The 13,791-nt window shown below is 42.0% G+C and overlaps 1 protein-coding gene across 1 annotated transcript in view; it reads right to left on the reverse strand.

Moving 5' to 3' along the window:
* The window catches only part of LOC126342088 (F-box only protein 9), an 82,580-nt gene extending 70,503 nt beyond the window's left edge, over nt 1-12,077 (reverse strand). The window contains exons 1-2 of the mRNA XM_050001825.1: nt 11,336-12,077; nt 10,994-11,158 (exon numbers count right to left, since the gene is read on the reverse strand). Coding sequence (XP_049857782.1) covers nt 10,994-11,158; nt 11,336-11,338 — 168 coding nt within the window. The 5' untranslated portion in view covers nt 11,339-12,077. The remainder of the gene's footprint in view (nt 1-10,993; nt 11,159-11,335) is intronic.
* Between the last annotated feature and the right edge of the window lie 1,714 nt (nt 12,078-13,791).

The following is a 13,791-nucleotide window of genomic DNA, read 5'->3' on the forward strand; positions in this document are numbered from 1 at the left end:
CTTTCCAATACCTCTATGACATATGAAGTCAAATGCTCTGTGCTTTCAACACCAAAGTTCACCAACTCCAACACTATACGGTCTATAACACTATCCAGATGGAAAAATCTAAAATAAACTATTAACAGTGAAATAAACTGTGCAATCATGTTTGTGATAATTGATTTGGTTTTTGTCTGCAAGTATGACAACTTCCTGTTGAACAGTGATTTAATTACGACAGCTGTGCAGTCTATGGACTTGAAATGCTGGTTTCGCACCACTGTGTGACATGCCAGTGTGACTCATTGTGCCGAAAGTTGCTTATCAATATCTGCAACTATCTTTATCAATAATTAATTATCAATTTTTGATCCTTAAATTGACGGACTTCATGTGAGTTACATCACAAAATCTGCACTCAATATTCTCACCATATCCATTAAAAGCAAGAATTCTACCAGTGTCCTACTATTTAGTTTGCACTTGCATTTTCTCATGATGAACACAGGAAATATTTTAAAATTTATCAAAGCCATTGCCATAAGCACTGCAAATGTTAAAGTTACTGTACAACAGCACAACACACTGTAGTTAGACCATGTGCAACTGCTTACAAGGACTCCGTACCATTGAGTTTCTCAAAGAATCTGTATATTATATTGAACTTAACAATCAACACAGTTTAGTTTTTTCTTCTGGATGAAGGACAATGCCTAAATTCCATTTTGAGATGCTGGGACATTTTGCCAAAAACTGGTACAAAAGGGAACCATAGGATTGCTGAATTCATTTACAGTGTGTTACTCATAAAACATCAACAAAGTCGGATCATTAGTAATGCAAATACCATTTCAGAAAGGCTACAGTATCGTGTAAAATGAAGAATTCACTGATGTGCTCTTATTTTTGGGCAAATGTCACCAAAAGGCATCAACTGCATTCAAACAGTAGGCAGAATAGTGTCAAGTATACACTGTCTGATTCATCTAACCCTCATTAATACCATAAAATCATTTCCTGAGACTGCACGATTTGCACTAAAAACTGTCAACAGCTCATGATCTAGCAGTTAGTGTTGCTGATTCTTGATCATAGGGTCCAGTGTTCGATTTCCAGCCGAGTCGGAGATTTTCTCCACTCAGGACTGGGTGCATGTAGTGTCATCATCATCATTTCATTACCATTGACATGTAAGTTGCTGAAGTGGCATCCAACAAAAAGACTTACACCAGCTGGCCAAACTCTCCAGAAGAGGATGCCAGTCAAACATGGCAATGCTAGTCAAATATGGCATACACACTTTTCATTTATCACACCATAAAATATATGCTAGTGAATTTCAACAGTGTTTGGAATGCTGCTATTTGGTTCTCCAGCAAGACAATAATTTTGTGGAAAAAGTATGGTTTCTGGGTTGGCATAAGTTTTCCTATGTGAAATTCTCTGATACTTCCCTGATTTCCAGACAAGTTTTAGTATTTTTCACTAATGAATTTTGAGATCTCATGGATAAGTAAAGACATAAGTTGACAAAAAATGCAAGGACTTATGTATTTCTCCCCCATGTGAGCAAAAATCTTAAGTACTAACATCAATATCCTTTGTAATTAACTGTTTTTAGATGGGGAAAGCAAGTCACACGGTATATGTGTTTCATGAAGACCAATGTTGTTATTTTATTTCAATAAAACGAAACACATTCGGTGACAAAAACATGCATTTCATTGCAGTCACAATAAAAATTTAAAATACCTTCAATGATTTCAGAAATAACCTCAGAAAAATGTAGGTGCGTGGAAATAAGTGTAAGAACAGAACAGTTGTGAAAACCACCAATAAAATGTTGATTCTACTATGTTCATTATTGTTGGTTATTACCCACTGTATTATGACTATGATTTTTCTTTCGAGAAATGTATGAGTACACTGCATACAAACCGCCAGAGACTGCCACAAATTTCTTTTCCTTATTGTCCATACTTTCATATATATAAACTACTTTTGAGGTGCCAAAATGTACTTGAGTAAATAAAATGTCACATTCTACAATGTACTTGCTAGCTTCTGGCATGCCGAGGAGCACTGCAGTCCTAAGTCCATGGATAAACCACAAAAACCTGCCACATTATGCCATCACACACAAACAGACTTGGACTGGGGTAGATTAGTGAGACTGGATCCAACAGACACGCCCTGCACATTTGTGAGAAACAGTGGGCTTCAGATCAGCAGGCCCGATCCATTAGAGATCAGCAGGCAAATGGCCTGCGGTTTTGGCCCGTCATGGAAGTCTACTCATGTGGGCAGATATTCGCATGTCACATACACCATGTTGAAGAAATGAGATTGCAGTGATCAAACCACGCAACAGATAATTTGCACAAATACTCTGAGAATCAGTACTAATGAGGATAGGTATCTGTAATAACTTCAAGTTGAACAAATATATTTCAAGGAATACGCAATACATGAAAGTCACAGATCAAGTAAACGCAGTAAGACGTGTGTACACTTTAACAGTCAAATCATAACTGAGTCCAAGTCTAACGGCCACTGGCTGGCTGGCCACTTAGGTGGAACTGCTGCTGCGTGGCTGGCAGACAGAGCCGCATGTAGAGGACACGCGTGACGGCACTTTGAAAGATCGGAGCGTCACAACACTTTTCCCCCCTTTGAATTTTTTGCACAGGTCTTGATGGAGGTGGCCTGTAGATTGCTAACGTCCATGGGTGTTGTTTGACTGGTCATAAAGTCTCGAGGAGGCGGCTTCCCATACGGACCGATGTGTCCCCAATGATAACGGATCGAGATGACAGGAGACGTGGGGGAAGAAGAATCTGCTGGGGCCCCCTGCACCAATCTGCCCGTTGCGACAAGTCCGGTTGTTATAACAGGAGACAAGGGCGATATGTCCGCGTCCGTAGGAGAAGGCGAGTAGAGTTGCTCCAACAGATGATGGTCATCTGGTTCCTGCATGGGCACGTCTCCTAGTGACATCAGTTCTTGTGCTGGCACCGATATGACGGTGAGAGGACTGTGTTATGAGTAATGAGAGATTCCATTATCCAGAGTGTCAGGTAGAGCCAAAGGTGGTGTAGAGGCATCCGGAACAGGCATTTATGGCTCTCGAGGCCAAAGCTGGTCCGAATGACGCACTGCAACATCCGTGTCCGTCTGAAGTAGCGTATGGGGCTGGCGGCCATGTAAGAGCTCAGACAGGCTGTGGTCGCCCATGGGGATGAAGCCAGAACTTGGAGTAGCGCATCATCAGCAGAAGAAGTCAGGAGTTTCCTCATCTGAGCCTTAAATGTGCAGACCAGTCGTTCAGCCTGACTGTGGATGGAACTGAGGGGCCGTGACATGCATGACGCCACGACAGGCACAAAAATCCGCAAAATCTGAAGAGGCAAATTGTGGACCATTATCAGTAACAAGAGTAGAGGGAAGCCCTTCCAAAGAGAAAATGGAAGCAAGAGCATTGGTGGCATCAATAACGAGAAGCCAATAAGTACCTAAAAAAGGTCCCGTGAAGTCAGCATGAGTACGCTCCCAGGGCTTCTCAGGCGAAGGCCAAGGTGACAAAGATGACTTCGGGGCAGCGGCCTGTGACGTACAAGGGCCGCAGGCAGAGACCATGTGTGCGATTTCAGAGTCGATGCCGGGCCCGTACACATGACAGCACGCCAGAGATTTTGTGCAAGAGACACCCCAGTGCCCTTGGTGAAGGAGGTGCAAGACCGAAGCATACAAAGACGCAGGTACAACATGCGGAGAAGCATTTACCCTAGCCATGAGGCGGCAACGCAAAGCGCAGTAGTTCCGCAACGGATCAGAATTCTTAGCGGACGGACGATCTGGCCAACCCTTCTGAATACAGCATAAAACTGAGGAGAGGTAGGGTCAGAACCCATAGCAGCCGCCAGCCGGTCCTCGGTGATGGGGAACCCGTCCACAACCAGCTGCTCGGCAACATCTAGGTGGAAACACAAAAGTTCGTCCCTATCGAATGCCAGATCAAGACCCATGGGAAGGCAAGACAGTGCATCAGCATTCACATGTTGAGCCGTTGGCTGGAAATGAAGCTCATAATTGAAACGAGACAAGTAAAGAGCCCAACGCTGGAGGCGGTGTGCAGCCTTGTCGGGAAGTGATGTTGATGGATGAAACAAGGACACAAATGGTTTGTGATCCGTAACAAGATGAAATTTCAATCTATAGAGAAAAACACCAAACTTATGAAGAGCATAAATAACGGCCAAACCTTCTTTTTCAATTTGAGAATACTTTAGTTGGGCATCCGTGAGCGATTTGGAGGCATAAGGAATGGGTTGTTCAGCACCATCAGAAAAACGGTGCGCAAGGACTGCACCGACCCCGTATTGAGGGGCGTCTGTGGCAAAAACAAGATATTGGCCAGGTCGATAAGTAGCCAGGCACAGGGCCTGTTTCAGCATAGTCTTCAATTTGTGGAAAGCCGCATCACATGACGCGGACCAGTGAAAGGGCACGTTTTTATGCAACAGGCGATGCAATGGCTGAGCCACCGAAGCAGCAGACGGTAAAAACTTGTGATAGTATGTTATTTTCCCCAAGGCGGCCTGCAGTTCCTTAACAGATGTAGGGCGAGGAAGGGCATCGATCGCAGCGACAGTTTGCCGAAGCGGACGAATACCATCCCGAGAGAGTTGAAACCCCAAGTACGAGATAGATGCCTGAAAAAATTTTGATTTCTGAAGATTACACTTAAGACCGGTAGTCTGTAAGACATGAAAAAGTGTGCGGAGATTTTGAAGATGTTCATCAGTGGTGGAGCCAGTGACAACAATTTTGTCCTGGTAATTTATGCACCCAGGAACAGTGAGCAATAATTGTTCCAAGAATCGCTGAAAGAGAGCAGGGGCACAGGCAACACCGAATGGCAATCGTTGGTATTGATAGAGGTCAAAAGACGTGTTAAGGACCAGAAACTGCAGGGAAGCAGCGTCGAGAGGAAGTTGATGATAACCTTCTGACAGGTCAAGTTTAGAAAAATACTGGCCTCCAGCAAGTTTAGCGAACAATTCTTTAGGTCGAGGCATAGGGTAAGTGTCGATAAGCCATTGAGCATTTACAGTGGCTTTGAAATCGCCACAGAGATGAATATCACCATTTGGCTTAGCAACGACGACGACAGGAGAGGACCACTCACTGGAAGTGACAGGAAGCAAGACCCCTGAAGCAGTGAGACGATCCAGCTTCCGTTTGACCTGACCACGAAGGGCCACAGGAATGGGCAGAGCCCGAACAAACTTAAGCCGAGCAGTGGGTTTAAGCGTGATATGAGCTTCAAAGTCATTTGCACGGCCTAACCCAGGAGAAAAAAGGGATGAAAATGTCGTCGACAAGGAATCCAATTGAGCATAAGGAATAGCATCAGAGATGACACTGACAGAGTCATCTACGGAGAACCCAAATACGGGAACAGTGCGAACGACAGATTTGTAAGATACCTCAGCATCAAATTGTTCTAAGAGAGAAATCTTCTGTTTATTGTAAGTCCGTAATTGCCTAGTGGCAGGTGACAGGATTGGAGAACCCAACTGAAGATAAGTCTGAGAATTAATGATAGTGGCAGCAGAACCAGTATCCACCTGCATGCGAACATCTCAACCAAGTATTTGGACAGTGAGGAATAACTTCCCTGAAAGGGAAGAAGTACAATTGACACAGAACACAAAATCAGAATCACATCATGTTCTTGAACATCATGTATGCAGTCGGATTTGCAAATGGATGACACTGACCCTTTTTTTTTTTTGAATTTGTGACACACGGCCCAACGCTGTGGACAATCTTCTCGTGAATGCTTCGTAAAACACTGCGGACATGAAGGAAGTTGCCATGGATTTTGCTGCAGTATCTTAGAGGTTTGTTTACGGTTAGGCCGAGGCTGCGCTTGGGAGCGTACTGCGGCCAGGTCGGCTGGTGGGGACACGCCACACGCTTCGTCAACATTGCACAGAGGTTGTATTTCCCTAACATCGCCCCATGTCCCTATTTGCGTTGTAGCGGCGTGAGAAATTTCAAAAGACTGAGTGATGGATAGGACTTCATCTAGAGTCGGATTTGCCAACTGAAGGGCATGTTGCCTTACTTCTTGTTGGACGCCGATCGGATAATAGCATCCTGTACAATGGAATCGGCGTAGGATTTTTTGTGAACTTCAGCAACAAACTGACACTTTCTACTGAGGCCGTGAAGTTCACCAGCCCAAGCACGACAGGATTGATTCGGTTGTCAAAAACAACGATAAAAGGCAATACGAGAGGCTACCACATGCGCTTGCTTTTGAATATAGATGGACAGAAGTGAGCACATTTCAGCAAAGGACAAAGACGCAGGATCTTTCAAAGGAGCCAATTGCGACAACAACCAATGCATTTGAGGTGAAATCCATGAAAGGAACAGAGACTTACATGTTTGTTCGACCGCGACATGAAATGCCATGAAGTGCTGTCGAAGATGTTGTTCGTAATCAGACCGGTCTTCCATCATCTCGTCATAAGGAGGAAAAGTAGGTACAGACACCCCACATTTGATGCCGCGACGAAATCCCAAATTGCATTTGTGAGAAGTGTTTGCTGTTCTACGAGACCTTGCAATAGTTGCTCTAAAGTAGCCATGTGGGTCAACAATGGAAAAGAAAAATCTCATCCTCATCGCCAATTGTAATAACTTCAAGTTGAACAAATATATTTCAAGGAAGATGCAATACATGAAAGTTGCAGATCAAGTAAACACAGTAAGACATGTGTACACTTTAACAGTCAAATCATAACTGAGTCCAAGTCTAGCAGCCGCTGGCTGGCTGGCCGGCCACTTAGGTGGCACTACTGCTGCGTGGCTGTCAGACAGCGCCGCATGTAGAGGACGCGCGTAATTGTGCGGCGGCACTTTGAAAGATAGGCGAGTCACAACAGTATCAGCCCACAGTAAAGATGATCGCTGAGCCACAGGCAGGTGTGTAGAAAAGACTAACACACTCTCACAAGTAAATTTTTGACTACAGCCTTTGTCAGAAAACACATGTCAGAAAACACACATTCACACAATCACTCAGACACACCTTGTGCATACGACTGCCATCCCTGGCCACTGCATCAACAGTCTCTTGAGAATCATCCCAACAACACGCATCCCTCCCTCTCATTGGCAGCTGTTAGGCTGGCGGCAAGAAGAAGCGGCAGCACTGACTGCAAGCTGAGGGGAGTGGTAAGAAGGGGAGAAGCAGTAAGAACGAGGAAGTAGGGAAGCGGCACCCAGCCAGCAAGGATGCAAGACATCTCAGTAAACAAACCATTTCATCTACTGAGACAAAAATGAGACTTTTCCAGTGTTGTGTGGTGTGTGTGTTTTTTTAACGATATGTTACATGGGCAAAAGTACACACATCTTCTGATAAACACTTTACTCTTCTTACCAGAAAATGTGCCCTTGAAAACTTGCTCAATGACATGGCTCAACAAGATGAATGTCCTACCTACAGTTCTTTGTTAATAAGAGATACATTAAACTGCCTATTCCCAAACTGGTGGGTAGGAAGAGTAGACCTATTCAGAGGTGTCCAGCATGATCATCTGACTGGTGCCCTCAGACTTTTTACTTTGGGGTCACGTAAAGCAACAACAGGGTCCAATGACTGTAGAGGATGTGAGATAATGAATGAGTGCTGCTTGTAACATGATTACTCTAGATATGTTGACAGACTAAGCTCATCAGTGATGCAGTGTGTACATGAGTAGTGTCATGCAAATGGGTCTCACTTTGAACATACTGTTTAAAAAATTCTAAATGTGATGGCACATAATAATGACTTCACAGTTTTTCATACACAGTATTTAGTTTCATATATCTCATGCATTTTTTAATATATGGCTTTTTTACCAGGGTGCAAATGATATAGTATATGTAAAACAAAAAGAAGAAATAGTGGGAAGAACATCAGAGTCACTCGCTTTTCAACTAGTGCCTCCCTTTCATGCCCTTTGACTCAATTAACTGCTATCTGGTTTCTATACAAGTTGTAAATAGCCTTTCACTCCTTGGTTTTACCCCTGATAACTTCAGAATTTCAAAGACAGTATTCCTGTCAAAAGCTCTCTCAATGTCCAAAAATGCTATAAATGTAGATTTGCCTTTTCGTAACCTATCTTCCAAGGTAAGTCATAGGATCAGTATTGCCTCACATTTTTTCTAAATTTCTCTGGAATGCAAACTGATCTCCCCTGAGGTCTACTTCTACTTTTCCATTCTTCTGTAAAGGATTCGTGTTAGTATTGTGCAACCATGACTCAGTAAACTGATAGTCAGGTAATTTTCACAATTGTCAGCAACTGCTTTCTTTGGAATTGGAATTACTACATCCTCCTTGAAGACTGAGGATGTATCATCTGTCTCACACATCTTGCACACCAGGTGGAAGAGTTTTGTCTTGGCTGGCTCTCCCAAGGCTATAGGTAGTTCTGACAGAATATTTTCTACTCCCAGGACCTTGTTTCAACTTAAGATCTTTCAGAGCTTTGTCATATTCTTCTCACAGTATCATATCTCCCTCTTACCTTCATCTACATCCACTTCCCTTCCTATAATGTTGCTTTCAAGCTCATCTCCCTTGTATAGACACTCTAAATACTTCACCCACCTTTCAGCATCCCTTATTTGCTTAGATCTGCTATACCAACAGAGCTCTTGATATTCATACACCTACTTTTATTTTCCCCAAAGGCCTCTATAATATTCCTGTAGATGGCATCTATCTTTCTCCTTGTGAAACATGCTTCTATATTTTTAGATTTGCCCTTTAGCCATTCCTGCTGAGTAATTTTGCACTTCTGTCAATTTCATTTTTAAATATTTGAATTCCCTTTCGCCTGCTTCATTTGCTGCATTTTTAAATTTTCTCCTCTGATGCCTCCCGTATTTCATCTCTTAAAGTGACCCCTTCACTTTCTACTGTATTCCTATACCCCATTCTAGTCAGCCATTCTAAAATGCTCCCTCTGAACCTCTCAACAACCTCTAGTCCTGTCTCCTTAATTTCATATGTTTTTCCAATTTCTTCAGTTTTAATCTGCAATCCATAATCAATAAATTGGTGTCAGAGACCACACCTGCTGCTGGAAATGTGTTACAATTTAAAATATGGCTACCAAAATCTCTATCTTACCATTATACAATCAATTTGAAACCTTCCAATGCCTACAAGTCTCTCTCATGTATACAACCATCTTTCATGAGTCTTAAACCATGTGTTCGTTGTGATTAAATTACGCTCTGTGCAAAATTCTATCAGGTGACTCCCTCTTTTATTCCTTTCCCTCAGTCCATATTCACTAACCTACACCTCCATTATCTGTATTTGATTTTGTATTTATAGCAACCTGTTCACCTGACCAGAATACCTGTTCCTCCTACCACTGAAATTCACTCATTCCCATCATATCTAACTTCAACCTACTCCCCCCCCCCTTTTTAAATTTTCTAACCTACTGCCTGTTTAAGAGATCTAACATTTCACACTCCAATCCGTAGAATGCCAGTTTTGTTTCTCCCAATTGTGACACCCACCTGAGTAGTCCCCATCAGTGGTCCAATTGGGGGACTATTTTATGTCTGTTAACATTTTACTCTTGAGGATTACATTATCATTCAACCATGAAGTAGAGCTACATGTTCTTGGGAAACTTTATGGCTGCAGTTTCCCCTTGCTTTTAGCTGTTCACATTACCAGCACACCAAGGCCGATTTGGCTGAAGTTACAAGGCCAGATCAGTCAATCATCCAGACTGCTACCCCTGCAACTACTAAAAAGACTGCTTCCTCTCTTCCGGAACCATAGATCTGCCTGGCCTCTCAACAGATAACCCTCCATTGTGATTGTACCTACAAAATGGCTATCTTTATTGTCGAGGTCCACAAACCATCCCACCAATGGTGAGGTCCATGCTTCACATGCGACATGGTGCATAAGCTAAGTAAAGTTTATTGCCTTATTCTGATCACAACAACGCCTCTTTTTATTAAACATATTTCTTTGTTCTGGAATAGTCCATTATCCATTACAAATAAACAAAGCTTTTGGCACTAGGAAGCGCAGGGGGGACATGTGGATAAATATGTCAAAGTGGTTAACAGCTAGTTTTTAATAGGACAGCTAACACACCAACAATCAATCAAATTGCTCGTTTGTACTTTCTGTTTCATTCACAAGTGCTGTGTCACTCAGCACCGCAGGAAGGAATTATCACTGTCAGATGCTGGGAGCCAATAATGTAACTAGTGCACATTAATTTTTGTGTGTTATTTGTTTCTGTGTATGCCAACCTCATGTTATTAAGCAGACTTTAACAAGTTAACAACAAGTGCAGAAGAATTATAAGATTCTTACAATCATACAAGGGAAACTCAATACTTCATGTTACGAAGAAGGGTTTCGATGTATCGAGTATATAACTGTACAGTTGCTGTTACCGCAGCCACGCTGTGAGTAAAGGTGATACATACACACTCACTCTCACTCTCTCTCTCTCTCTCTCTCTCTCTCTCTCCAGTCTGCCTTCGTAGTGCAACAAACTAAATAAGTTTCTGCTCCCTTATATCTTGTATGTACAGTTGCTGTTACCGCAGCCACGCTATGACTAAATGTGTACTTTGCCTTTATACACTGAAATGTGGAAGCAACATTAAAGTGCTACATGTAAAAATAGGCAACATACATGAAATTATCTTCAGGTTAATAAAACATGAAATGTACCAACAATTTACATGCTGCATATTTGTGTGCCACATTCATTATGTATTTGTAATACATTTTCAAGTTTCCACATATTGACAAATGCGCTATGAGAGTTGTACTAAATTCTCACTAACCTGGTGGAACCATCATCTATTACACGAAATCACTCTATATTGTCTTCATAATCATAAATACTGTAAATTAAGAATAGATCATATGTGACATGAAAATAAGTACCTCATCATTGTTGTTCGTGAGGCTAGAAGAAGAAGGTTCTTCCTGCTCCTCACTCTCCTCGCTGGCACCACTCTGTCCTGCTCCTGATGGGTTACTCCCCCCTGCAGAAGCTGTCGATCCTGTCGTACTTCCTGAAGATGATCTCTCATTGCAGTGAGCGTTTGACTGAAAGAAATAATTTCTGTCACTCGCATACATATGTCATTTACGAAACACATCGAGCGACACTTAAAAAAAAAAAATGTACTGTTTACTAACAATATTCACTGCGTAATTACAGGTGATTACATGTTTAGCTTCTTCACAGCAATTATTTCAAACGAATACTCGCTTGTATCTCACCATTCTGCTTGGTTTTTGTGCAGACGTCAATTCAGGGAACAGATTCTCGGTCAGAAAATCTTATAACAGATTCAAAATATTTTCTTGCCATAAACAGAGCAGCCATGCTTGCTAGCAAAGCACAACTTCAGCAGACGCTTCACGAAGACAATACAATCAAAGAATTCAAGGAAAATATGTGGAATACGCAGCCATGATCGTGTACTACTATCTATTTTTTCCCTCTAGTGTGCGAACTGCGTAATTAACAATAAATTCGTACATTAAAATTCGTATATATTTAAAATATCAGAAAATGATAAGATTGTAGATAAACCAGTCCCTTTTATTGAAGAGTGATCATCCATAGTCGTTGTAGATATTGGCACATAATTTTACAAAACACTTCAACAAACAACAACGAAGGACTGTATTAACTGCATACATAATAAATGATTTTTTCGGTTTATATTTCCATCTAACTCTTTAGAATATCTGAGCGTCCTGCACAACTACAAATTCATTTCCGGAATTGATTTTGGAGTCTTTAAATGACCAACCAGAAGTGGTATTGGGGAATCGGTTTACGAAATCCTGTTTTGGGAGTTCCGTATAAAAATATCCTTTTTAAAGTGAAATCCGAAACACATATCGTTTCTGAAGAGTCGTCACATCATTTGACATATGAGTCAGGGTTAAAATGACATATGTCCGCAGTACGAACGGAATTCGATCCAGCGACCTCTCTGTTTTCCACTAACACTCTTTAACAATAGAGGCCACCAAATATAAGGGTATTTACTTATTTATCTTTATTCAAGTTATTAACGGAGTCTAACGGACTCTCTACCTGTGGCATTAAGCTGCGATTGTTAGGTGACTAGGGACAATGCCATGTAAGGCTGGGTCCACACATTGGGGCCAACATTGCCGTCACAGTGTTGATCCAATAAGGGGTCGTAAGACTCCGTTACTTGTCGGTATTTCGGCCAAACATAGAAGGACTTTGGGCCAATATCGATAAGCCGGCCACACATTGGCGCCAGAGATGTTTCCTGTCTTCGTCGTCTGAGTTTTTGTTCTCTCGTTCTTCGTCTCTAACACATAACTGTCGTTCACTTGTTCTTAGTCGTAATTTTTTAATGTATCAATGGGAGCAATAGAGTGATCCTCAAGTTCTGGAGATTTTGGAACAATATCAACAACATAATCATTTACGGAATATAGCGTCAAGCTACAATTAAAATAGAAATGTCAATGCCGATGCATTGATTACTTCATCGATGACGTGAAAAGAAAAAAAAATCCTTAACGTCGACGTATCGTCTGTATAAAAAAAGACGAAACAGTTAATCAGTTCAGTGGCATCGGAAGATGAAGTTTACAAAAGCATATAGTTCTCATGGGAAGTAATGGACAGTTTTCTTGGCACAGTTTATACCAACACAATAAGTAAAGAGGTAAGTGAACTGAAACGAAGCTGTTTTACATTAGATCTTCTTTTATTCTCATGTAAGCTCTTGTATATATTTTCATATAGTGATCCGCAAAGTCTCTGCAGTGGCGAGCTTCGCGCGTTTCATCTTGAGGGGCGCTTAACATCGGCAGCACATTCATCTCGCTATACAGGGTGGTCCATTGATAGTGACCGGGCCAAATATCTTACGAAATAAGCATCAACGAAAGAACTATGAAGAACGAAACTCGTCTAGCTTGAAGGGAGAAACCAGATGGCGCTATGGTTGGCCCGCTAGATGGCGCTGCCATTGGTCAAACCGATATCAACTGCGTTTCTTTAAAATAGGAACTCCCATTTTTATTACATAGTCGTGTAGTACGTAAAGAAATATGAATGTTTTAGTTGGACTACTTTTTTGGCTTTGTTATAGATGGCGCTGTAATAGTCACAAACGTATAAGTACGTGGTATCAAGTAACTTTCCGCCAGTTCGGACGATATTTGCTTCGTGATACATCATCCATGTCAAAATGGACCGTTTACCAATTGTGGAAAAGGTCGATATCGTGTTGATGTATGGCTATTGTGATCAAAATGCCCAATGGGCGTGTGCTGTGTACGCTGCTCGGTATCCTGGACGACATCATCCAAGTGTCCGGACCGTTCGGCGGATAGTTACGTTATTTAAGGAAACAGGAAGCGTTCAGCCACTTATGAAACGTCAACCACGACCTGCAACAAATGATGATGCCCAAATAGGTGTTTTATCTGCTGTCGCGGCTAATCCGCACATCAGTAGCAGACAAATTGCGTGAGAATCGGGATCTCAAAAACGTTGGTGTTGAGAATGCTACATCAGCATCGATTGCACCCGTACCATATTTCTGTGAACCAGGAATTGCATGGCGACGACTTTGAACGTCGTGTACAGTTCTGCCACTGGGCACAAGAGAAATGAAGAGACGATCACAGATTTTTTGCATGCATTGTATTTAGCGATGAAGCGTCATTCACCAACA

The sequence above is a fragment of the Schistocerca gregaria genome, chromosome 1 (genome assembly GCF_023897955.1).
Source record: "Schistocerca gregaria isolate iqSchGreg1 chromosome 1, iqSchGreg1.2, whole genome shotgun sequence".
In the NCBI taxonomy this organism is placed as follows: Eukaryota; Metazoa; Arthropoda; class Insecta; order Orthoptera; family Acrididae; genus Schistocerca; species Schistocerca gregaria.